This window comes from Lemur catta, chromosome 1 (genome assembly GCF_020740605.2).
Source record: "Lemur catta isolate mLemCat1 chromosome 1, mLemCat1.pri, whole genome shotgun sequence".
Classification (NCBI taxonomy): Eukaryota; Metazoa; Chordata; class Mammalia; order Primates; family Lemuridae; genus Lemur; species Lemur catta.
In genome coordinates, this window is record NC_059128.1 from 280,685,730 (window position 1) to 280,712,762 (window position 27,033).

The window sequence follows — 27,033 nt, forward strand, 5'->3', positions numbered from 1 at the left end:
ACCTGATGTGTGCATAATAGGAGCTCCAGAAGGAACAAAAGACCAGACAGAAGACAGCTGATAATTTAAGAGATGCCAGAGCATCTTCCAGATGAAGCCTCTGCTGCAGCCTCCCCATCCAGCCCCTTGTCCTATGACTGCGCAGGAAAACCAGAAAGGATGCTGCCTGAGGACCAGGAACTATGGAAGAATCCCTGAAAGATAGAAAGCAAAAACACTTGGTTTGAAGAAGGACATCAAGGCCCAAATACCTGCCAAAGGTGGGAGTGGCTCTCAGGGTCCTCCATGCCCCTGAGTTGGTGTGTTCTCGGCTGCAGGAGGGGGGCCTGGGCACTAATTTGGAGCATCCTGGAAGACAGAGCCCTCTCGCTCCATCTCATCGTGCCCCTGAGTCCCAGCAGTGGCCAAGAGAGGGGTCTGTCCCTGGGCAGAGCAGTGAGTGCAAGTTGCCGGGGGCCATGGGAGGCCCCCGGGGAGCTGCTCTCACCCAAGAGGGGCAGAGAGAATGTTGGATGCTGGCAGTGCACCTCAACCCGGGCTGCACATTAGAGGCCCCTGGGGAGCTGGTAAAACTGTAAAATGCCAAGGCTACATCCAAGATCACTTAAGACAAAATCCGCAGGCAAGGAGTGCCCAGGTGAATTTAACATTTTACTAATGTCAAGAACCACTTCTGTAAAAGAAAATATTTAATAATAGTGAAATCAAGAATTTTATGGCTGGGTGTGGTGGCTCAAGCCTGTAATCCTAGCACTCTGGGAGGCCGAGGTGGGAAGATTGTTTGAGCTCGGGAGTTTGAGACCAGCCTGAGCAAGAGCAAGACCCCATCTCTACTAAAGAAATAGAAAGAAATTAGCTGGACAACTGAAAAATATATATAAAAAATTAGCCGGGCATGGTGGCGCATGCCTGTAGTCCCAGCTACTTGGGAGGCTGAGGCAGGAGGATTGCTGGAGCCCAGGAGTTTGAGGTTGCTGTGAGCTAGACTGACACTGCAGCACTCCAGCCCGGGCAACAGAGTGAGACTCTGTCTCAAAAAAAAAAAAAAAAAAAAAAAACACACACACAAAAAGAATTTTAAACAGTCTTAGAAAAATCTAGGTGTTGTGGAAGGGGGTATGTGAGAAAGGAGGTATGTGAGAATATCCACTACAGGGATACTGTTTATGGGTGGGGGATATGGAGAAAAGAAGGGACATGCAGGTGTTCGGAAGGGGCCATCTCGATTGGGGGTAGCAGCTGAGCCATCTTGATGGGGACCACATGGATTATGTAATTGTGATACCTTAATAGAGAACTCTAAGATTAATGATGACCATTATGAATAGGAAAGTAAACAGTAGTGAAATAGAAGAACACTTGCGAACGTTTATGTTAAGGCAAGGGGCAGAGCTGGGGAAAACAGAATAAAGAAAAACTTTAGCCAGCAAAAGTAAGGAAAGGAAAAGCATAAGAGAGAAGGCAGGCTATCATGAATTAATAGAGTGGAAGGAATTCAACTAACTCTATCAGTTATTCTAATAATTTGAAGAGGGTGAAATTTCCTAGAAAAAGAAAGAAAATTTGTTTTTTTCATCATTCTACAATTGATGAGAATATCTCTGACTGTGAATATTTTGTTCTTCCCTTTAATCCTGTCAGTTTATGCTTCATGTATTTTAAAGCTCAATTAATAGGCACATTCATGTTTATGATTTTTATGGCATCCTGAGGGACTGATCCTTTTATAATTATCTAATGTCTCTTTTTATTTCTGGTAATACTCTTTGTCTTTGTATCTGTATTATATGATATTAATAAAGCCACTCCAGATTTCTTATGCTTACTCTTTGCATGTGATATCTTTTTCCATCCATTAACTTTTACTGGCTATGTGTTTATTTTTATAGTGTATCTTTTGGAGATAACATAGGATTGGGTCTTGTGCATTTTATTCATCTTGATAATCTCCGTTGTCAATTGGGTTACATAGTCTGTTAACACTTAAGTAATCATTAATATAATTTTGTCTAGAATTACCATTTTATTAATTGTTTTTTATTTGTCTCCTGTTTTTATTTCACTGTTTTATACTTTTTTGCTCTCTTTTGGGTTATTGGATATATTTTGGAATTACCTTCTAACTTATCTATTGGATTTTTAATTATACCTCTTTGCGTTGTTTTGTAGTGGTTGTTCTAGTGGCTATTATGCATATTCTTAATATCTAATAGTCTAGTTAGAATTAATATTTTAACAGTTTATGTAATATGTAGAAACATCCGATCATATATGTCCATTGACTGTCTCCCATCCCTTATGCTATGTGTATCACATGTATTTTTTACATTTACATAGATCACCAACTCTACTATGTAATTTTCCCACTTAACAGTCTTATGCATTTTAAAGAAAGTAAGAGGTAAAATAATCTTTTATGTTTACCCAGATTTTTAAATTTCTGATACTTTGTGAAGAATGAAGTTTCCATCTGGTGCCATTTGCTTTCAGCCTGAGTAACTTCCTTTAGTCCTTTAGCATTGTTTTGTAATGCGGGTCTCTTGGCAATGAGTTTTTAGTTTTTTTATTTTATCTGAAGTGTCTTTATTTTGCTTCCATTCTTTTTTTTTTTTTTGAGACAGAGTCTCATTCTGCTACCTGGGCTAGAGTGCCATGGCATCAGCATAGCTCACAGCAACCTCAAACTCCTGGGCTCAAGCGATCTTTCTGCCTCAGCCTCCCAAGTAGCTGGGACTACAGGCATGTGCCACCATGCCCGGCTAATTTTTCTATATATTTTTAGTTGTCCAGCCAATTTCTTTCTATTTTTAGTAGAGACGGGATCTCGCTCTTGCTCAGGGTGGTCTCGAACTCCTGAGCTCAAACGATCCTCCCGCCTCAGCGTCCCAGAGTGCTAGGATTACAGGTGTGAGCCACTGCGCCCGGCCTGCTTTCATTCTTGAAGGATGTTTCACTGGACAGAAAATTCTTAATTGACAGTTTTTTTTCTTTCAGCACCATAGATATATTTTTTTCCTTCTGTCTTCTGGTCTCTGTAGTTTTTGATGAGACATGAGGATAATTTGAATCCTTGTTCCCTGTACTTAATATGTCATTTTTCTCTGGCTGCTTTCAAGATTTTCTATTTATCTTTTATTTGCAGCCATTTGATTATGATATACTTACATATGATTTTCTTTGTATTTATTATTGTTGGGGTTTGCTGAGAGTCTTAAATCTGTAAATATATATATTTCATCAAATTTAGGAAAATTTCAAACATTATTTATGCCTCATTTGCTCTCATTTCCCCTTCTGTCATTCTAATTACATATATGTTAAATCTTTTGTTATTATTCCACATTTCCCTAAGGGGCTTTAAAATTTTTTTCAGTCTTGTTTCTCTCTGATCTTCAAATTGGATAATTTCTATTGATTGATCTTTAAGTTCACTTATTTTTTGTCATTTCCATTCTGCATCTAGTCTAGTAATTTTTTTATTTCATATGTTGTATTTTTCAGTTCTGAAATGTTTAATTTGTTTGATTTTCATAGTTTTTATTTCTCTACTGAGAATTTCAATTGTTTCACTCATTGCAAACATGTTTTCATTTACATCTCTGAGCATAGTTGTAATAGGTGCTATAAAATCCTTGTCTGCTAATTCCAACATCTGGGTCCTTTCTGTGGTGGTCTTCACTGATTGTTTTTTTCTTGAGGGTAAGTAGCATTTTCCTGGTTCCTTGTATGTTAAGTATTTTGAATTGTAACTTGGACATAATTAATTTTGAATTGTGGAGACTATGTTTTGTTACATTCTTTTGAAAAGTGTTTCCTATTTTGTTTGATTCAGCAGGCATTTATTCTGTTGGACTCAAATGGCAAACTCTTTGTTTTTAGTAGCAGCTGAAATTTCCACTGAGTTCTTTTATTCTTTTGCTGACACCACTTCCATACATGCATGGCTCAGGGCTCATCTGGAGATTTGGGTAGAGTTTATACACCAAATCTGGGGCTCCCTTTGGCTTTCCCCTGTCCAGGATTCTGTTCTTATTTTCTAGTGGCTGTGGTTTGCCCCAAATTCTGCTTTCTGATTCTTAAGGCAAAAAACAAAAACAAAAACAAAAAAAGTATGGGCTTTCTATTTGGTTTTGTCTCCCCCATAAGCTTTGCTTGTTCTCAGGCTTAAACCCTGAGAATAGCAACCCACCCCGTGTCATTTTCATCTTTTTGTTTTTTTAAACCACCTTAACTATCTCTTAAGTGTACGGTTCGTTAGTGTTAAGCACATTCACATTACTGAACAGCAGATCTCCAGACCTTTTTCATTTTGTGAAACTTAGACTCTATAACCATTGAATAACAACTCCCCATCTCCTCTCCTGCAGCCCCTGGTAACCACCAAAAAGCTTGCATAGAAACTTACTGTTCTATGAATTTGACTATTTTAGATACCTTATATAAGTGGAATCATACAGTATTCATTTTTTTTGTGACAGATTTATTTCACTTCGTATAAGGTGCTCCAGGTTTATCAATGTTAAAGCATGTGACAGGATTGTCTTCCTTTTCAAGGCTGAATAATATTCCATTGTGTGTATGTACCATGTCTTGTTTATCCATGCATCCATTGATGGACATTTGGGTTGCTTCCACCTCTTGGCTATTGTGAATAACGCTGCTATGAACATAGGTCTGCAAATCATTCTTATCTTTTAGGTGTTAACTCTCTCTTTAATCTTCTTCCTTTGGTAATTCTCCTCTTGTTTTCTCATTTCTTCAGTTTGTTTGTTTTGTCCAGGGTTTACAGTCATTATCTGTTAAAGGGTTGGGTCCAATGGGAGCTCGCATAGCTATAACTGGAATTGGAGTTGTGGGTGAAATTGGATTTTAAAAAGCATTGAACTATATCCTATTTATAAGAGCACAATGAAACAACTATTCAAAGAAAAATGGAAACAAAGAGATGAGAATACAACAGGCATATACAAACAAAAAGAAAGCTGGAGTGCCTTTATTAATATCAGATAAAGAAGAATTCAAGGCAAAAGATTAACTAGGTAAGGGAGGTATTATGTAACAAAAAATGGTAAAATCCATGAAGAAAATATTATAATCATGAATCTTTATGTATCATGCTACATGGCAGGCAAATGCATAATTCACAAACACCTAGAAATACATTCAGAACTGGTTAAAAAAACACCTTTCAATAAACACTTACACTGTGCTTATTATGTGTCAGGCACTGCTTTAAGCACACACACAAATATAATCAGCAAACTTAATTTAATAGATATGGGCAGGATATATGTATATATACTCCTATATAAATACATATTAATAGAATGTATTTTTCTTTTATACTTATTAAACAGTTTCTAAAACTGTTATGCACTTAGTCTCAAAGAAAACTTTCATAAATTACAAAATAGTGTGACTTTATAGACTATATTATTATCCCAAATACAGAATTACAGTCTGAAAGAGAAATATCATAAACACTTAAGACATAAATATATACCATTTTAAATAACCCTGTATAGGAGAGAAAATAAAACTGGAATTGCAAATTATCTAGTAATAAACAAAAGAGATGATTTCATACCCAAACCCCAATATACATCTAAGGCTGAATTCAGAGGAAAATTGATAATTTTAAATACTCTTATAATTTAAGAAGAAAGGTAAAAAATTACTAAAATAAATATTTAACTTAAAAAATTAGGAAAAAGAAAACAAAATTTACAAGTAAGCAGTATGAACCAATGAAAAGAAAAGCCCAAATCAATTAAATACAAAAGAGAGAAAGTGTGCATCTGTGCATGTTTATGTGTGTCTGTGTATACATACAGTCATGTATTGCTCAGTGATGCAGATACGTTCTGAGAAATGCATTGCTAGGTGATTCTATCATCGTGGGAACATCATAGGGTGCACCTACACAAACCTAGATGATATAGCTTACTATTATATATGCCTATGCTAGATGGTATAGTCTATTGCTACTAGGCTACAAACCTGTACAGCATGTTACTGTACTGAATACTTTAGGCAACTGTAACACAATGGTAATTGTGGATTTAAACATAGCAAAGTTACAGTAAAAATATGGAATTATAATCTTATGGGATCACTCTGTCATTGCAGCACATGACTGTGTGTGTGTATAATTTATATAAATAGAAATGTAAATATATAAAGTGTATATATAGTTAATGTGTATGTATTCAAATTATATATATAAAGTTTGAACAGACAAATGAAATAGACAAAACCTTTAACTAGTTGATATGTTACTTGGGACACTTTCAGTTGTACCTAGATCAATCTCAGTTATGATTACAGAGGGCAAAATCTAATAAAATATTAGTAAACTATATTCAGCAGTGAATTAAAGATAATATACCATCATCAAACAGAATTTATTCTATCATCATAATTTATTACATGAACTGATTAATGGAGAAAAACCATATGATTGTACCCATAAATACCAAGAAGATATTTGATACAACTCGTCAGATATTCATAGTTAAAATAAAAATGGATTAAAATATAAGTGGAAGGAAACTACTTAAATATAAAAAAAATTATCCAAAGGCAACTGTGGGTATCATAAGGAACCATGCACTATTGAAGCATCTATTAAAATTACAAGCAAGAAGCATATAGGGCCCATATGAAGAACATAATTTAATTTTATTCTGAAAGACACTAACAAATACTGAAGAAACAAACCTACAATATTCCTGGATAGGATGACTTAATGATAAGAAATGAAAAAATTTCAAATTAATGAAAGCATTGAGTGCTATTTTCATCCAAATCTTATTTTTTAAAAACTTTTGGAACTAGGAAAAATCTTAAAATTTATTTGGAGTAATAAATGTCTTAGAAGAGCCAAGAAAATTTTGAAAAAGAAGACTTTGTGCAGCAACTTGCCTTCCTGAATATTAAAATTTATGCTAAAAGCTACAGTGATAAAAGCAGTATATTGGTATGGGAGCTGATAAATATGTCCATGGATATATTTAAGTATTTATATATAGAATAGTTCAGAAACAGGTTCATTTATATATATCTTAATACATGACAAAAATATTTTAATGGGAAATAATGGTTTAAATGTAGTTATAAGCATAATTTGCCCTCTATCTGAAAGAAAACAAATTTAGACCTCTACTTTATATCATATGCAAAATTAAATTCCAGATGGATTAAAGCTCTAGATATTAATAACCAATACAAAGTAATTGAAATATAATATATTTCGGAAAATAAAAGTTAGATAAATTTGTCCATAGAAAAGGCTAAAAACTAAAAAAACTCCAAAATGTATAAATAATTATAGACTTGAAATAAACATTTGTAACATGGAACAAATGGCTAAAATTTCTATTAAATCAAGAACTTCTAAAAATTGATAATAAAAGACAACACAAGTAAAAAATGGGCAAAACATATGAAGGCAATTATGTGAACAGGAAAGATTAAGTGGCTGAACATTCGTAAAAAATATGCCTTTCCTTTCCAGTAATCAGGAAAATGTAAATGAAGACAAAATGAAATTCCGTTTGTCCTCAACATATTGATAAAGATTAGAAAGAGCAGTCATTTGTCCTGGTTGTGAGGATGACAGGAAGGGGACATTCACACACTCCTGCAGGAATGTGAATGGCTGTCACATTTTTGAAAAATAACCTAATAAAAATAACCGCACCATTTTATTCAGCTTTGCATAGTGTTATTTGTAGAGGCACAAATACGTGAACATTCTGATCATCCATCAGTGGGGAAATGTTTTAATAAATTATATATTCAATATTAAGCAGATGTTAAAAAAAGAATGCTTTAGAACTGTATGAATTAAGCTGGATGAATGTTCATGATATATGAAGCTAACAAATGAAGTTGTGCACAGCATGTTCCCATTTCCACTAAAAAAAGCAAAACAAAAGTAAAAAATAACAACCAGCCCTCCAAAATAGCCTTTATGTATTAGGGTAGAGTTAGGTACATATCACATTTTTAATATTGATTATCATAGGAGGGTGGGACTGGAGGGTGTGTGTGTGACTTAATTCGTTCTCATGAGCTTGCAGTGCCTCTGTGATAAAAATAACCTGATATTTTTAAAAGGCTGGGACCTACTTTATAAGTTAAAAGAGCATTAAGTAGGAGGTGTAGACCTAGCCCTGCCCCTAACTTGCAATATGACATTTTCTGCCTTTCTTGTCTCTAATGTGTGGGTGTTAATGACTGTCCTACCTACTTAGGGTACAGTGTTTTTGTGAAGATAAAATGAAGGATGAAGACAAAAAAACTTGAATAGGTAAAAGACATTGGAATGCAAGCTATCATCCTCAAGAAAATTCTCCAACATTCTCAATTTATATGACGCAGGTAGAAAAATCGCCCGAGGAAGCATCTTCCCTTCCCAATGGTGATGAAGCGGGAGAGGCACAGAGCATCGCAGAGGTAAGGGCTGGGCTTTTTTTTTTTTTTTTTTTTTTTAAAGACAAGGTCTCACTCTTTTGCCTAGGCTGCAGTGCAGTAGCCTGGTCATAGCTCACTGCGGCCTCCAACTCCTGGGCTCGAGTGATTCTCCTGCCTCAGCCTCCCAGGTAGCTGGGACTACAGGTGTGCATCAATAGCACGCCTGGCTAATTTTTCTATTTTTGTAGCAATGGGGTCTTGCTATATTGCCCAGGCTTGTCTTGAACTCCCCCCTTGGCCTCCCAAAGCACTGGGATTGCACGTGTGAGCCACTGCGCCCACCAGTGCTGGTATTTTGAACTCTTCCTCCATACCCGTTTCTGCAGAATGTCCATTTGGTCCTAATCCTTCTCTCTCTGTCTGCCTTTCTGTCTCTCCACCCTATCTGTCTGTCCATTCATCCCTCCCTTCCGCCCTCCCTCTATCTATGTATGTCTACCTTATCTAATTTTCAGCCTCTAAAATTATAAAGCCTCCCTTCATACAAACACTGGAAAACAAACACTGTAAATATCGACTTCTTTGATGTTCTCTTCATAAGCCTTAAATGGGTGAATGGAAACTCTTTGCTCAAGCAGTTTATCACTCTACAGGGTAGATCGGATCTATTGACTTACCCCGCAGATCCCATCGGCAGTTCTGGGGTTTGGCTCCATGCTCTAGTAGCTGAGTGAACTAATAAATAGGAGGTCTGTGTTTGCTTCATTTATGTGTTACGTCCCTAAATAAGAAAGCCACATCGTGGTGGCCTGGTTTCTCCTCGGGAGCTTCTCTAAGGTGAGTGACATCCTGGGTTTCCTTTCTGACCAGGGCACAGAGAAGGCTGAAGACAGTGGAGAGAATGAGGCACAAAAAGCGGATGGAGAAGATGCCGGCAACCTCCCTGGACCCCAGAAGGTGAGTGTTTGCTTTTTCATGCTGGTTTCCTTGGATTCCGCTCCGTTCGGCACTTACTGGGCTTCTGCTGCTCGACATGGGCACACAGCAGTGAGGAAGTGAGGGGCTGGGAGTTCAGCGGGGCGGAGGCAGGTAATCCTCACCTGTGCGCTAACCCTGTGGTCCAGGTGCGGAGAGGGCTAAAGGAAGGACAGTGGAAGGACCCTGAGTCCAGGCTGGAGGCAGCCGGCTAGACGGGCTTTCTAATTTGTCGTGGCGTTGCTATGGTTAGGCCGGTGCATGTTCTTTACCTTACCAACCTTACTGCTTGGTCAGGATTAAGGACCGACTCCTAGCGCACACCCAGCCCAGAGCCCTGCCTAGCGGGGAAGCAGAGCTGGGGGGGCGCATATCTGCGGGAAGACAACAGGAACTGGAGGATAAAAAGGGGGCCTTGGGGAGGGAAACTGACACTAGATTCAAGTCCAATCAGGGAAACAGCAGATCCCAGCGAAGTTACATGGTTAATTCTAAAGGAGCTCCCATTCACGGGCAGTGGGATAAGGTTGGGGTAGGGGAGGGAGACTGTGGTTCTGTAAGCATCAGACAATGGGGGACCGGATGGGCCACTTATTCAAGGAATTCTGCAAATGTGATGAGAAGCCGCACACAGGGAGGCCTTGGCTGCAGAGGGAGCCCCAGGGGCCGGGGTTGGGGGTGCAGGCGTCCGGTGGAGCCTCCCCGTAGCACAATAGCAGTGGGTTTCTCCACTGGGCCAGTTGTAGCAAAGACTGTTTATCAAACCCCGGTGGTCTGCGTGTTTATTAATTCCAGGAGAGGTGTGGAAGCTTTTACAGAGTTGGACCCTCATCCCAGCAGATAGAACGTGGCTAGGAAGGGGCTGAGACTGACAGCCACACCGTGGAAAGTGGGCGTGCGGGGCTGGGCATCCATTTGTTTTTATCTTTGGGGATTTAAATTTGGGAGGGGCCAGGGTAGCAAATTTCCTCCTGTTTAGCCTTATATTGAGCATAGATTGCTATTTCAAAATCTTGATAATTTACAACTCTGAAGTTTTTTGTTTTGAAGACAGACAGAATCTTCAATTTTTTTTATTTTATTTTTTTTTTGAGACAGAATCTCACTCTGTCACCCTGGATAGAGTGCAGTGGTGTCAGCCTAGCTCACAGCAACCTCCAGCTCCTGGTCTCAAGAGATCCCTCTGCCTCAGCCCCCTGAGTAGCTGGGACTATAGGAGCATGCCACCATGCTGGCTCATTTTGCTATTTTTTTTTTGTAGAGATGGGGTCTCATTCTTGCTCAGGCTGCTTTCGAACTCCTGAGCTCAAGCGATCCTCCCGCCTCAGCCTCCCAGAGTGCTAGGATTACAGGTGTGAGCCACCATGCCTGTCCAAAATCCTCAGTCTTAACCTAGAAGTTAGATGGAGTTTCATGGCAGTCTGTAAAATTCAGGAATAATACTTTGAAAATTAAATACAGTGATAGTTTCATTATCTTGTATTTTTAAAAAAAATCTGTGTTTTACAATTTGAACTTTGCATGAATTGCCTAATGTACTCTTACAGTATTATTGATTGTTACTTTGGAGTTCAGTTTGCTTGTTTGTGACATAGCGACAAAGATGAAAGATATTACAGCCCAACCCCTCTGCCCCCTGAGACCAGAGGAAGGTAGCACTTTTATCATCAGATACCTCTGGCGACAGCAGGGCAGGCTTTGATTCAGCTGCTCCACCGCTGGGCTGGGTTAGTTCTATGAAGCAATGGGTTAACCAGCTTGGCGGTTCTCTTTGTGACTACTTTTAAAACTCGTGAACCCTTGACAAAGTAAATTATAATCTTGTGAATCCTGAAAGGAATTTTAAAAATCATTTTAGTTATTTTTGGATAGGCTATGATGAAGAAATGACCGTTAAGTGAAAGATACTTTTATTGTGGGTGAATACTGTAAGGTTTTTTGGAGTGGCCGGCGCCAGAGAAAGAAAGACGAGCAGAGTTGAAAGGGATAAGTAAAGAGGCTTTATTGGGGCGCTCCCGGGTGGGGGTAACGAGTCCCCGAGAGAGGGACCCAGGCGAACCTCACAGTCCCACGAGTGGAACCAGAGAAGCTGCCCTGCCCAGAAGTCTGAGTGGGTTTATATACGTTTTTAGGGATGGGAGGTGGGAGCTTCTTTGGCCAGTAGATGTCGGTGCGAGGAGTAAGGAATTTCTTTGTTTCAGTTTTGGGGCGGGTATTGAGGAATAGGAGGGGCTTCTTCTTTTTTCATTAGGGAAGGGAGGAGTACCTGCCACCAGCCTTACAAATATATTATTAACATTATATTATCACTCTTCAACCGCTTGATAATATTTATTCCATATAAATACAGATTCTGTTTCTCATTTGACAAGTGACACTTGCTCCTTGACTTGCTTTAATTCAATTAAATAGGAAAAAACCCCATGATTTGTCATTAAATAAATGAAAAGTAACATAATATGGTTAGCTTTCATGAATATGTGTGAAAATAGACTAAAACTGAAAATTATAAAAGGAGGCAGAAACTATCTGGTATTGAGAATGCTTGCTTGCATTTTGGGCTTAAAGAACCTACTGGTTTGTCTTTATGGCGTTTGGGTTTGGTTTTAAAGGTTGAGATGGGACGACATCTCAGGCTGTTTGTAATGACTTCACTGCTCACGGCGCAGCCTAGGCGTAGACAGGCTTGTGTGTAATCAGAAAAGCAGGTTCGATCTCTGTGCTTTTTGAACACTGATTTTCAAAGTACTAGACCCACCTGGTAGTTTCATCTGGATGTCACACTTAGGTAAATCTAAGGCTTTAACCCCTCTGGCTCTGTCGAAAACTGTCTTGAGGCGATTCTGTGGATTTGTCCTTTTTGCTCCTCCTGGCTCGTAGTTAGACACTGGGGTGCCCTGCGCTCCCCACCTTAGCCGACACCCCGTGATGGATGTGAAGCTGAGGACATTAGCTGGCCTACATTTGCTTCTGAGTTCACGGGCAGGGGACGTCAGCTTTCTTTACTTCTCTAACTGTCCCTCTTCCCACTTCATGCCCCACCTTGAGGGTGGCAAGAAATTCAGGCCAGGTGGGGTGTGAGACCCTCTCCTTCCTGGGGTCTTACGGCCATTGTGGAGTCACCAGTGGTGACCAGGCAGGAATGGGCTCTGGTTCTTTGTCCGAGGTGGCCTTTCTGCTGCCTGTCCCTCGGCGTGGGTCAGGCCCTCTGCTCTGGCTGGACACGCACCTGCCCCTCGCAGCGGCTGGCCCTCTGACTGCAGGTGCTGGCACCCCTGCAGAGTGCCCAGGTGCTGCCTGAAATGCCCCCATGGCCCCCGGCTCGGCTTCTGTGTGTGGGCAGGGCCTGGGCAGTGCCCTCCTTGAAGCCCCTTCTCTCCTCAGTCTGGCCGCTTCAGTCTTGCCAACTCCCAGCCCCGAGTCCCAAGCTCTTTTGTTTTCAGAGCCCACCTTGCTTCATTGTCGCTGTTAGCCCAGGGTTTTGAAAAACAGGGCCTATAATTTCTTTCCTAGGGCTGGGGAGCCGGAACCAGTAGGTGGAGTGCGGGAGAGAAAAGAACTCGTACTCCCCCTGCCAAGCTCTGTGTAGTAGGAAGAACAAAACAGACACTCATGTCCTGGCATTCAGCCACACTTGTTATGCGAAGGAACAAAAACATTTTTAAAACATTTTGTTCCAGAATAATTATAGATTCACAGAAAGTCGCAAAGATATCGGAGTCCTGCGTGCCGTTCACCCGGCTTCCCACAGTGGTGACATCCCATCTGGCCGTAGTACAACAGCAAAACCAGGAGTGTGACTTGGTTGGTGTATTTCTGTTCACTAAACCACAAACCCTACTCAGTTTTCACTGCTTTTTAACCTGAATTCATTTTTGTGTTAAAAACAATTTTAAAGTATGCAATGGTAAACAACAGAAACAAACCAAGACCCTCCTCTGGCAGCTGGCAGTGTTCAGCTGGGTGATGAACCGGGTAAGTGACTGGTCAGTGCTCACCTGATTTCGCTGTTACACGTGCACCCTCAGTGCACACGAGTAAGCACTGCGACCATTCTGTTTAATGTAGAAGGATATTTACCTAAGTGTTTCACATTGATTAAAAAACGGAGATGGAAACAGAAACCATTATCTCCTTTAATGATATGGATGTCCCCTGACCACCTCCCCAGCCTAGCTCACCGCAACCTCAAACTCCCAGGCTCAAGTGATCCTCCTGCCTCAGACTCCCGAGTGGCTGGGACTACAGGTGTGTGCCACCACACTCGGCTAATTTTTCTATTTTAATTTTTTCTATTTTGGTTGCCTGGCTAATTCTTTCTATTTTTAGTAGAGACGGCGTCTCACTTTTGCTGAGGCTGGTCTCGAACTCCTGCCCTCAAGTAATCCTCCCGCCTTGGCCTCCCTGAGTGCTAGGATTACAGGTGTGGACCACCATGCCCAGCTGCCTGTTCTTAAACACAGGATGCCAAGATGTATATTCCCCAACTGATAACAGACTGGGGCAGCGTTTGGGAGGCCGGGGAGGTGAACACTGAAGAGACCGTCACTTCGTGCCTGGGAAGATCTTACCTGGTAACTTCAGGAAAAAGGGGACCTCATGGGCCCTGGTCTGGTGACCCACAGGGGGGCGAGGGGCTGAGGAGGAGAGGGGAGGTTTGTGAGGAGGAAGGGAGGACGGCAGAAGGTCATCTCAGCTTCTGGGCACTCTCCAGGAAAGGAATTGCAGACCAGGGACATCATAACTTTATAAGATGCTAGAAACGTTGCAACTTGTTCATGTTTGTGTTTGGTTGTGCTCAAGTGAAATTATATTACTAGCAAGGTAAAATGATTTTAAATTGTATGCTTTGCAAACCCAGTTATCCAATCCAAGAATCTGTAAGCCCTTGGCTTGATTGATGACATGATTATGGTCTGTAAATCACCCCTCTTGGCTTTCTCCAACAGCAGGCTTGAGGGACGTTCCTCTTCCAAGTGGCAAACATTGGTATTGGTTTGCGAGAGCAGTTTGCAAGTCCCAGGCTGGGTCCCTGGCGTGTCTGAAGCTTGAGAGGACCCTGCTCCTGTCCTCTCAGCCCCTGCCATGCTGAGGCCAGCTGCCCTCACAGGTCTCCCACACTGGCCACCTGTCCCCACCGACCACTGCCTGACACTCACCACCACTGACACTTGTCCTTAGTTCTGGCCACGTGCCACGTCAGCAGCCTGCTTCCCTGGCCAAGTTCCCAGTGAAAATAGCTGCTGTGGACGCTTCTAAGACTTCCTGCTTCCCCTTTCTAGCTTTCTCAGAAGAACAAAAAGGTGAAATTATTTTAAGGTGGATGCTCTCTCAAGTTAACAGTTCATACCTTGTCCTAAGATCTTGCCAGATCTTGGCTTAATTATCTTTTTTTTTTTTTTTTGAGACAGAGTCTTGCTCTGTTGCCCCAGCTAGAGTGAGTGCCGTGGCGTCAGCCTGGCTCACAGCAACCTCAGACTCCTGGGCTTAAGTGATCCCACTGCCTCAGCCTCCCTAGTAGCTGGGACTACAGGCATGCGCCACCATGCCCGGCTGATTTTTTTCTATATATATTTTTAGTTGGCCAGATAATTTCTTTCTATTTTTAGTAGAGACGGGGTCTCGCTCTTGCTCAGGCTGGTCTCGAACTCCTGACCTCGAGCGATCCACCCGCCTCGGCCTCCCAGAGTGCTAGGATTACAGGCGTGAGCCACCGTGCCCGGCCTTGGCTTAATTATCTTTAAATAAATGGGCTTTTATCAATACAATTATTGGCCAACCATAAAAATTAATTCAAACATTTTACATAGATAACTTTTAAGGATAGGCCCAATTCTGATAATTTATAATTCTGTGAGCTAAGATTGAAAGTGTAAGTTTTTTTTTTAATTAACATATTCCACCTCATCCCGAGAGGGATTTGAAGCAGGATAGCATTCCATAAATGTGTTCATTCAAGATTTTATGGACAGATTGAGTGCTGCCATGTGCCAGGCACAATTCCAGGGACTGGGGAGGAAGCAACAAAAATGACAAAGTCCCCACTCCCTGGAGCTTATGTTCTGGCAGAGACAGATGATGCAAAGTCCTCCAAAGCTTACCTGACCTTCTGAGTCCAAGCATTTCTATAAATTCTCTGAACACTTACTTTCTCTACTTAACACATCTTTCAAGAAATTAAGGTCAATTCGAATATTGATAAAGAGTGCTAGTTAGATCCCTCTGCAATTGTGAGCTCACCTGTAAAAGCTGAGACTTATGTTCCGTTAGACTTGCTCCTGCCCTCCAGGCTAGCTGTCAGGTTGACCCCATTTTGTTAATAGCGTGTATCTGGTTAGTTCATTTGTTTCAGCTGAATACAGTTAATAACAATAACTAGATTTGGAAGAATGTAAAACTTGACATAATCAGTAAATCTATGCTGCATATGGTGAATTTTAATCTGATCCCACGTGGCTAAGAAGAAAGTTAACATTCTTTGAGATACAAAGAGTCAACAGCAGATTGCACCTGTTCTCGCAGCCAATCATTAACACACGTTTATTGAGCTCGTACCTTGGTTCCAGACAGTGGCTGTGCCCTGGGGATCCCCAAATGAGTGAGACACAGGTCATGCCCCCAAGCACACAGACTCGTTAGGGCGACAGATAAGCAGTGATGATTATGGGAGCAAATAAGAAGTTCCCCTGACTGAACTTTGTGGGTTAGGAAACTCTTCCTTGGAACTGTCATTTTGACCTGTGGCCGACGTGAGAAGTTGCATGTGATTCAGGACGGCTGAAGTACAGAGTGCTGAGAGGTGGGGCCAGAGGGGAAGCAGGGCCAGGTGGTCTCTTATCCATTCCAAGGAGTATAGATCTATCTTGAGAAGATAGAAGTTTCTAAACACGAGGGCAGCGCGGTGAGGTTTGTTGCCGTTTGGCCACAGGGTAGAGCAGATGGGAGAGGAGGGAGACCAGCGGAGGTGACGATCGCTCCTCAGGGGCTCCTTTCCGCAGCCCAGGTGAGCAGGGGTGGCAGTCATGGCAGGGGAGGGACGGGATGTGGCAGGACCAGGCAGGAAACATCACCGTGGAAGCAACACCCAGATTTTGCAACAAGTGCCGGACTCCGTTTCCTTGGATATTATTTTAACACTAAGACCTGGCGTGTCACTTTGGGGTTTAACGCAAAGGTTAGTGCTGACAAAATCCTTCTGGCCTGACTCGGACCTGGCCAGCTCTGTCAGCTTTCCCATTCAGGGGCAGCCTCAGCAATCCGGGGGTGTCGTTCCGGAACAGGCCGAGCCGTGAGGCGGCAGTGTGTGGGCGTCTGTGACTTGCCGTCTGTGCTGACTTGGGAGGCAGCCTGTGGAGTAGGAAGGATCGGGAGACGCAGAGCAAGTCCCAGTGCTGTTGATTACTTGCCCTGTGACCTTCAGCAGGTGACGTCGCTTCGTGGCCTCAGTGCCCTCATCTGCCCAAAGAAGGGTGAGAAGATACGTGTGACTGCAGGGTTGCTTTCGACGCCTCCCGCTCTTGGTTCCCTGAGCTCACTGCCTAAGTTGTGGGGCATTAGAAGTTTTTAGGGACTGCTCTTAAGAACCACATCTCTCTACTTAATTAAAGCCATTGTAGCACTCTGGCCCTGGGGAGGTTTATCATTTTATCACTGGCCCCTGAACCATTTTGGGAAGGGATGGAAATGCTTTTATTTCCTTCTTGGAGTTGCATTTTTAGGAGATGTAACCTGGTCGTCTTGCTTTGATCTGGGTTGGCAGCTTGCAGAGTAGAGACGTGTTTGAGTTTTTGGTGACCCTACTCACATGTGCCTTGCAAGTTTTTTTCTTTACCCAGAAATCAGTATTTAAACACTGTGTGGTTTAGAAAAGTTATCATTTTTTTCAAATAGAGGAAAACTTTTTTTTTTCTACTTTTATTAATTGGTTCAAAGCTGAAGTAAAGGCATCCTTATGGGGGCATAAAGGCAGAAAAGACATTTTTGTTCAAAATTTTTAATTGCTTGCATATACTGTCTGAATTTTACTAGATAGCACTACAGATCTGTGGTGTGTTGGAAACAGAGACAGAATTGTACATATTACTAAGCAATATTACCAATTAATTACATCTTGAGTAATTAATTAATGATAATGACGAGTGATGGGGAAAATGTCTTTAATCTCCTAATATTCCAAGAGCTTGAAATATAATGCATGAAACAGGCCAAGCACAGTGGCTCACACCTGTAATCCTAGCACTCTGGGAGGCCGAGGCTGGAGGATAGCTTGAGATCAGGAGTACAAGACCAGCATAAGCAAGAGGAGACCCTGTCTCTACTAAAAATAAAAAAATAAGCCAGGTGTTGTGGCATATGCTTGTAGTCCCAGCTACTCGGGAGGCTGAGGCAGGAGGATCGCTGGAGCCCAGGAGTTTGAGGTCGCTGTGAGCTGTGATGACACCACTGCACTCTAGCCAAGGCGATAGAGCAAGACTCTGTCTCAAAAAAAAAAAAAAAAAAAAAGCATGAAATAAATAGGGATCACCTAGTTATCATATCTTTGCTATTTTCATATTTTATGGATAAATTAATATGCTATTTATTTTGATTAGCTTGTATTTTGTTATAGTTTGCTTCATTTTCAGATTCAACTTAAAATTTACTTGAATTCATGTTTCTTTCTTTAATTTCTATTTATGAACCAAAGGAAGAAGAGGGAGAGACAGCAACAGAAGAGGTACGGTCTGTCGTCTTTAGTAGTTTTGCTTAATCAGCTTGACTAAAACATCTTTTAGGTGAGAGGATTTCAGCTTTAGCCACGGTCCCCTTGTTCTTCGTAAGATATGGGCGCTGATGCAACCCACACACCCAGAAAATCCCCCTTTAGCCTGCTGAGAAGGGCCGTAAGCTGAGGAAAATGTGTCCAGGGGAGGTGGGAAGAGAGACAGGGCTTGGCCAGGACCCTTTCCCGGGCCCCTGGGCTGCAGGTGTGTTCGGTGGCTTCTCACTGGCCGCAGGCCAGGCTGGGCCAGGGCAGTCAGTGGAGATTCCTTCTCCTGCCCGCTTTTATGTTTTTGAACATTTTTGGATTAATCACTTTAAAATGCTAATCAGAGAAGTCAATAAAAGTTGAGAACACAAGGATAGGGAGAATAATTTACCAAAAGTCTCGTGTATTGTCTAGGTGTTTCAACACAGGGTCATCAACATTAAAGTCCCAAATGTCAGAAGAAATCCTCCCAAAACAACTCTTGTTAATTATTGAAATTATAAAATAATTCATGATCTTTATGGAAGATTTAGAAAATACAGATAAAAGAAGAAAATTAAAATAGCTTACAAACCCCCTTACCCAGAGATAACCACTAGCAGCTATCCACACACACGCACATGTGATTATCAAATCTTGGTGAATACTCTTTCATAAAATCTACTTTTTTTTTCGTGTAATGTATCTGTACTTTGGGAGAGTAGTAAATATAGATCTGTGGCTTTATTTTTAATGTTAATATATCAAACTAATCCCTATTCTTAGACCTAAAGCTTATTTCTAACTTATTCTACATCATGAGTTTTCATTATTTACAAGTTATATCTTTCCAATAATTATTTCTTTTGTTTCTCTCCTGTTAGGCAAGCTTCCGCTTTTGAAAATCCTGTTTTTATATATAAAAATAGGACAAAAACATATTATTAACTTGGAATTCATTCCAGATTTTATGTACAGGCTGCTGATAACTTTGGCTTGAAGAAATTAGCTTGGTACAACAAAATATAACCAACTCATACATTTAAAAGCTTATCCTTTCCGACAAAATTCTATTTGCTGAGATTCTTTTTGTATTTTATTCTTCTAACTATATACCTTCTGAATTTGTAAAGGTTATTTGATGACAATAGTTTGTTAAGATGAGTAAAGAGTATGCTTAAGAGAAATCATGATAGATTAGAATGAAGGCGCTGTTCTGAGGCACGATTCCAGATTGTGAAGCCTGTGTTTTGAAGGATGATGTCTGTGTGTTTGTGTGTGTGTGTTGTGTGGGGTGTGTGTATGGGTGTATGTGTGGTGTAGTGTCTGTGTGTGGGGTGTGTGGTATGTGTGGGGGGGCTCTCAACTCTAGTCTGAGATTTTATATTCTTTTTCCCATTTCTGTATCTTTGGCCCTTACGCTTCTCGATAACAATGCCATTTTGGTTAAAACAAGACGGAAGAAATAACCGAGGAGGGAGCAGAAGGGGAAGCAGAGGAAGAGGAAGCTGAAGAAGAGGAGCCAGGAGAGGAAGGAGAAGATTCTTAGGCCTTTCCACGCTCAATTTCTTCCACGTTTCCAGGTAGCTACAGAATTCCGGGGCTGCAGCACCTGTTTGTTACAGGATGTGAGCTGCGTTATGCTTACTTGGGAATAGAGAAAGGGCATCCCAATCACAGCCACCTGCCTCCCTTCCCAGGACTGGCTCTGTGCACCTTGGCGGTGGCCACGCCCCTTTCTAGAGCTGCAGGGCTGGCGACCTTCAGCGGGCCCAGTTCTTGGGCTCTCGCACGGAGGGCTGCGGGCGATAGGATTTCTAGAAAAGGTGTACCTTCGAGGCAAGGAAGAGTTTTATTTTGCTTCCTCCTGTTACTCTATGTAACTTTGATTTAAGGGAAGGCTCAGCAAGTGTTCTCTTATCATCACTCTATTATCTAGACTCCTCTACTGAACACTTGCACATCTGGAGGGGACTGAAAAGTGATGTTCAGAATGATGCCAATAAATTATAACACTAAAAAAATCACAAAGTTGACTCTTGATTCATGCAGGGAAATTATTGCTGCCAGAGATTTAGTCATAAGTGCTTGATATTACATTTTCATTTATTAAATATTAACCAGAACACTCCTGTAGAAACACTGGATTATGGTGAAGTCACTTTAGGTATCTTTGACAAGTAAGCTTTTGCTGCTTGTAACAAAAATAATTGTTACTCTTAACAGTTTGATAAGTGCCACATAATTCATACTTATTAAGGGTTAATGAGATGATAGAATCTGATGATAATGGATACTGAGGACATGAGGGTATGCTTAAATATTGTAAGGCTTATAGATAAGACAGTATGTATGGAAACACCTGAAGACCGTTAAGTGGTATAAAAATATCTGGCTTTACCAGATATTTGGCACACACCTATGTATATGTTGTATTCATAGTAACATGGTCTTGCAACTGAATTTGAGGTGGTAGTTTATTCTCTAGGGCAGCAATGCTTATAGTTTTGCTCTAGTGCTATAAGAGTTTTTTAAAAAAAATTTAAATTAAAACAAGTTTTTTAGTTCCTTACTGTCCATATGATGCCTCCACTGAAAAATGTCAGAGTTTTTGGCTGTTTCTCTTGGGCAGCCAGGAAGGCGACAGTGAGGGACTACGCACCCACAAGCACAGTTAAGGTCTGGGATAACACTTGGTGTCTGTCCAGACAAGGTGGACAGAAGGGTTCTCCTGGAGAAAGAAGAGGAATCCCTGGTGCTCTGTAGATATTGGCTAGCAAATAGCAATGTTCTGTGCACGAAAGACCAATTTGAATAGTAGGGACCTCCCTTCTTTATATGCTTACAAATAAAAAGATAATATAAAAACTGCTTAATATATTTTTCGGGCATCTTGGAGCTGGTGAGAGTTGTCATCACAGTTTGTTATTAGACCATAAATGTTTTATCATGCATTTGCTTAAATTACAAAGTGAGTCTAGCCCATGATTTGATGTCTTCCCGATGATTTCATTCATGCTCTGGACACGAAAAACTCTACTTCAGGGACTACTGCTTGTCACTTTGGTCATGATTCCATTTCTATGGAATGGGTTGGAACCCATTTTTGAAAAAAATTAAACTGCCAAATCTACTTTTAAGAAATTCTACCTGCAGAATAGTAGGAAATGAAAATATGCTGATATTTATCCTCATACCAGAAACAAAACACAGCAAAACCCACAGTAAAAGACTCATACATACTGTTTAAGTCTGTATCTGTTCACTCTGCTTGGAAAGTGCTTTAAAAATTATGCAATTTTAATGTGATAATTATAAAAAAGTATTCAATGTGAAATGGCACAGCTGAGAGAGAGTCCTTAATGTGGACAGACGGCTCTTTATAGGCCAATTCCAAAAAAAAAAAAAAAGAAAAAGAAAAAGAAAAGTACAGCTGTGCCTAGCACATTGTGCCTGTTTCTGTGATGGTTCTAGTTTGGAATCCAGTACATAATAGTCTGCTGTGAGGCCAAAATGCCTGACAGTGAAGGAGTGAACCAGGCAGCCCCTAAATCCCACCCTTGACCCCTGGAGAGATTCAATAACCTTCTTTAAAATGCTGCATGAAGCTGCAACCAGGCATTCTGCAAACCATCTGGCTTCCAAAGACAAACCCATCTCATAGCTCATGGATAGTCTGTGCATCTTATTTGAGAAGACGATTTTAGGCAGAACATGGCAATGAATGGAACTATGGAAGAATTCTCATTTCCCATGTTTGGAATTGGAGTCAGAATCCGAATTGATGGTTAAGTCCCAGGACAAATAATGTACAATATGAGACTCTGGATTTTACATCCCCGAAGGTTGCCACTTAGTGCTATCCTCTAGACTAGCCAAGGACCATTGAAATTTCCTCCTCCAGGACTAAGCTGTAAATTCAGCCTCTTTACTTTCCATGAAAAAGCAGCGGGAAATTATAATCGAGATGTTGACCCCCTTATGGTGTGTGGTATGTGTCAGTACAGAGAAAGGATATACACCTGCTTGGTTTTCCATGAGAAAAATTTATTTTCCTGTCCTTGCATGGGGGAACAAATCAAATGATGACTAGTGGTTTATAGAATAAAAGGCAATACTTTCCTTATTATTTAAATAGTGAAGCTTGAGGTAAACATTGTCTATCTCTCTTTAACAGTCTTTCCCTAACATTTCCCCTTTCTTCTAGAAAACCCAAGCCGTGAAGCAACATTTCAAATGTCTCCCCACAAACCAAACTCTACGAAATACTTTGGCCTGAAGCTAGCACAGCTCTCTCAGTACATTCGGGGTTCACCGAGGACGTACTCTATCTGACATGGTTAGATGTACATGGATATAGCTCCTTAATCACAGCAGTATGAAATTAAATGTGAACATAGCATATGCATAGCTCCATGTGCCTGACACTGACATTCTTGGCCTTTGCTAAGTTGTTTTTTTTTTTTTTTTTTTTGCTTTGCATGACTAGACCTTCTTATTAATACTCGAAAAAACACGATTTCAAGGTGTGGAACTTCTCTTTGTGATACAATAAAAGTATTTCTTTGTATGTGCCTTATGCTACTTGTCTCACAATTAGCTTTGAACATGAAGTGCTTTCCAGAGAACAATCATATAAATAAAGATTAATAGACAAAGATCTTGTCCCAAGGAGCGTGATTTCGTTATTCACAGTCTCTGCTTGTGTACGCCTGAACTCGATCTGTCTGTTGCCAAGTCTGACTCCTCAGCGGTGCTTTCCTGTCTGCATCAGGATGGGTGTTTTCTGTTGCACTGATTATTTGGTCCACATTTTCAAATTGCACTGATCGTCTAGTCCCATCATATTTTGTACTGTGCGTTTGGCCGTGCCCATCGTCGTGGAAGACTTATCTGCCTGTGACTCCACCGTCCACTTGTGTAGGGATGATGGTGAGGACAGGGACATTTGCAGCCCAGTGCCCTTTACATGTGTCTGAGCTGAAGGGAGCGGCTGCTCTGTTTCTCCCGTGTTGACTGATTTGTAGCCGTGGCTGCGGAGCCGGAGACTGCGATTTTGCCACCGGATGGCCAGGAGCGTGTGGTCACCAACAGCTGGTCCAGCCCTGATGATGTGAACACCAGGTAGGTTGACGGCGTTTCTCTGCTCACCTGCCCCACCTCAGCTCCCCACAGATATCTTTTCTTTCTTGTATGATTTTGCACGTGTGCTCTTCCTCGTGTTTTTCCTGCAGCAGGCGTTGCTTCAGCATTGTCTGCACGCCGTGCTGTCTCCGTATTTTATGATGATTATGGCAGTTCCACTTGAGCGGCCATCAACTTTCCCCCTCCTGCGTCTGCCTGTTTGTGTCAGCTGGGAATGTATTCTACAGTTGCAGAAGTCGTGTGGCTCTCGTGAACTCTAGAAAACAGCTCTTTTCTTGTTACCCTAGTAACAAAAAGAGGCATTTTGAATAGAATTAGGTTATTTTGTTCCAAATCATTGAACTTTAAAAACATTTCTCTCTTTGCTAAAAATAAGGCAAAAGAGTATAGTAAAATGGAAATTTATATAATTAAAAATTAATTTCAACTTTTTATTTCATTGCATTCAGTTATGACCTATCTAAAATACCTGCATAATTTTTTTAACAACTCTACACACAAATAGGCCTTAAGCTTCTTGCTGTTGCTTAGGGTTGACTTTTAGCTCTTCTGTGATAGAATATGATAGAGATAGATTATGCTAGGTGCCAATTTCCCTTGTATTTCTCATATTTTTAAAAATGAAAATAAATATTTGTGCTAATAAGCAAAGATATCAAATCAGATCACTTATTTTAATCGAGTGTTTTTCTTACATTGCCTGTTTTCCTGTAATCAGAAAATTAACGTTCTAGAAGAGTATCTTTATTTGCTCCCATTTAATATTCTTTAAAATATCATTGAAATGCAAAAATCATTAGATCTAACACCATATAAATAGTTCCAGTGTTCTTCTAGTTTCAGCTCCACCCATCACTCCAACCTTCAGTGGTTAATAGATCCAGTGGTATAGTGAGGAAAATTCCAAATGTGGACCAAAATACAGTTAAAAAGTCCACACAGTTTTTAATATAGGAAGCTTCTAGAAACTAAGTAGCATTGTGAATATGTGAGAAAGAATAATTCAAAAGAAAACCCTAAGTGAACAAGCAAAATCATTTTGGGGAAAAAAAAAAAAAGAGAAAAGATCAGAATAATGGGAAAATTCTATGATGATCCGAAGCTAATGGAGGTTCAGAGTTTGAGTTGTTAGTATAAAGGAAGCCTGAACATTCGAGGTAATTATTTCTTATCTTTTTTCAGTTAGAAAAGCAACTACAAAAAGCCGGAGTGCATTTTTTCTAGCCGCTGAACAATACATGCTCCTTCCTCCGCACTCCTTGTTTTTCCCTACAGGGTTTAATTTCCGTTTCTTTGGATGAAAATATTCCTTTGGTACAAGGATTGTCACTGAGTTTGTAGTTTTCTCATTAAGTGTGAGAGGTGCAGGAAGAGAATGAAACGGAGTGCCTGCAGGGTTCTTGGGGAATATTTACAATGTTTTCTCTCAAACCCAATTCACTGTTAAACCTGTGCAAGCACTTGGAGCGTGAAATAGTAGAGTGTGACCACTGGGTGGTGACAAAAGACAAGCTTCTTGATACGGTGTTGCTGCCCCCGAGCCCCGTGGCCGCCTGTCCAAGTTTGGGTACTGTACGTTGAAATTAGAAGGTGAGAATAAGATATTTGTCAACCAGGTGGAGGAAAACCAAAAATCCCTCCACACCAATTGGTGAATTAATTAGTGTCTCATTTATAATGCTTTTATCCAGGACAACTTATTTTGGGCAAAACGTGCATTGGTTGTTTGAATCTCGCACCCTTGCATTATACAAAAGGAGTCTGAACTCATCGGAGGACTGATTACGTATTGACAATTTTGATAAAGATGCAGCATCTTCCTTTAGTCCATGAATGGCTCTATCATCATAGAAGTATAAACAGAACCGTGATTGGGGAAGGGGACGATTATCTTTCCCTGCTGCAAGACTTTGAGTCCTAACAGAACATTTGTCCAGATATTTGGAAATATATTCATGGTCCTAACAGAGGCATGCCTTTCAAAATTGTCTAGGGTACTTGGCCTTTTTACTTCTTTGTTTTGAAAGGACTTTCTTGGAAGTAGAAAAACCCAGTTGGGAAATCTTTAAAATGCGTCGAGTTGTCTTCTAAACTAGAAATTCAGAGTTTGTTCAGAGATGCGGTAACGTTCTCAGGTGTGGACGATTCGAGGTGGGAAGGGCTCAGCCAGGTGGGTGTGAGTAGCACAGAGGGTGTGGGGTGGGGACTCAACTCCGGGGACTGTGCAAGCCCAGAGTCCTGCAGGCTCAGCTCGGCTCAGTGCGGGAGAATGAAGCCTGCTCTCAGGCGCACGCCCGTCAATCAAGGCCACGCTCTAGGATTAAAATCAGGTTATGCCCTTCCGTACTATTTTTATTTGCTGACACTGATTGAGAGCTTGCCATGAGTCGGGCTCTGTATTAAGGGCTTCATGTAATCGCTGCAGTGACCTGCTGAGGTGGACACCATCCTCATTTGACAGATGAGGAAACAGGCATGGGGCATACAGTTCTCTGGAAATGGCCGAGCTGGAGCTGAGATGTACCTGTGTCCCTCTCCAAATCCAGGAGCAGCCTCCCCCACAAGCCCTCCCCTCCCCATCCTTGGCCACAGCCCCGTCCCCCCACGGTGCCCGGCTGGGCAGCGGGCAGTGTGCACCTCGCCCTCGGAGCACCTCCGTCCTGGGTCTCCTCGCGTCCGTGCATTCTGCCTTTAGACTCTGAAGCAAGATGACTTGTGCTTCCTGCCTGTGAGCCACATGCTTTGTTTTCTTAGTTGAACCGTCAGACAGCAATTCCATTACCTTCCTCTTGCAGCTCTTTGGGTTGCCCACGTGGCTACCACCCGCTGCAGTTATAGAGGGAATTGAATCACCGTCAGCCCACAGAGCTCTAGACATTGGCCGGAGGCCTCAGATCCTTCGTCTTAGGTTGCAGGGAGCAAAAACTAAAATTGCCACCTGCCTTTTCCAGTCTGGCTGTCCTTGGGTACATCCTGCCCACTGCTGCTGAAGGACACACTCAGATCTCATTTGGTGCTTAGCTGTCAACTGCCACCGATGACGTGCCCATGTCACAGCCAGTTCCTTCAGGGTGTTTTCAGCTGAGGGAATGGCTCCTTCTGCCTTCTAGCTGGGGATTACTTAATGATCTGAAATACATCTTAGTCCTAGGAAACGAATTTTAGTTTGTTTTGTAGCAGGTCATATTTCTCTGTAGTCTTTTAAAAAAAATATTTGTTTGTCTGCCCCTGGAAAGAAACGAAAGTTATCTAGAGAGAAAAACAAAGCTTATATTAAAAACATCACATTCATAGTCTAATTTCTCCTTAGACTCAGTAAAAATAAATTGGAGAGAAATGCAACCTGGTTTTATTTTTCTCTAAGGAGTAGAGATGTTTTTCTCCAGCCTTTAACTTGATTCATAAAGAGATTTAAACCTTGAAATAATATTAGATCGACTCCACTAAAAATACACCTTGAGGGTGTTTCAGGGTGGTGAGAAGTAGGATTTCCGTGGTTTAGGGAGCTTCTCTGTGGAACATTTAGGCGGGAGAAGACTGGGGGTTCTGAGTGGCCCCTGGACGTACCTCTCCTTGGTTCTCCATGTGGGGGAATTCCTGAGAAGTATTAATAGTTTGTTCTTCTCTGTGGCTGAGTATGGCCTTACCAGAGTGTGTTTATTCATACTGTTGTTGATGGACATTGGAGTCATTTATAGTTTGGGGATATTTTGAATAAAGCCGTCACAAACATTTGTGGACAAGTATTTTTGTGCATGGATGTTTTT

The 27,033-nt window shown here is 41.3% G+C and overlaps 1 protein-coding gene and 1 long non-coding RNA gene across 2 annotated transcripts in view; both read left to right on the plus strand.

Moving 5' to 3' along the window:
* SH3BGR (SH3 domain binding glutamate rich protein) overlaps positions 1-9,141 on the plus strand; it is a 41,047-nt gene extending 31,906 nt beyond the window's left edge. Inside the window, exons 4-5 of the mRNA XM_045526229.1 lie at positions 8,386-8,460; positions 9,103-9,141. Of these exons, the coding sequence (XP_045382185.1) occupies positions 8,386-8,460; positions 9,103-9,141 (114 nt within the window). The remainder of the gene's footprint in view (positions 1-8,385; positions 8,461-9,102) is intronic.
* A 147-nt stretch (positions 9,142-9,288) lies between these two features.
* LOC123630751 lies at positions 9,289-22,691 on the plus strand. Its single transcript, XR_006732754.1, has 4 exons — positions 9,289-9,375; positions 18,080-18,109; positions 19,578-19,704; positions 22,329-22,691. It is a non-coding gene; the product is annotated as an uncharacterized LOC123630751 (long non-coding RNA).
* The last annotated feature ends 4,342 nt before the right edge of the window (positions 22,692-27,033 follow it).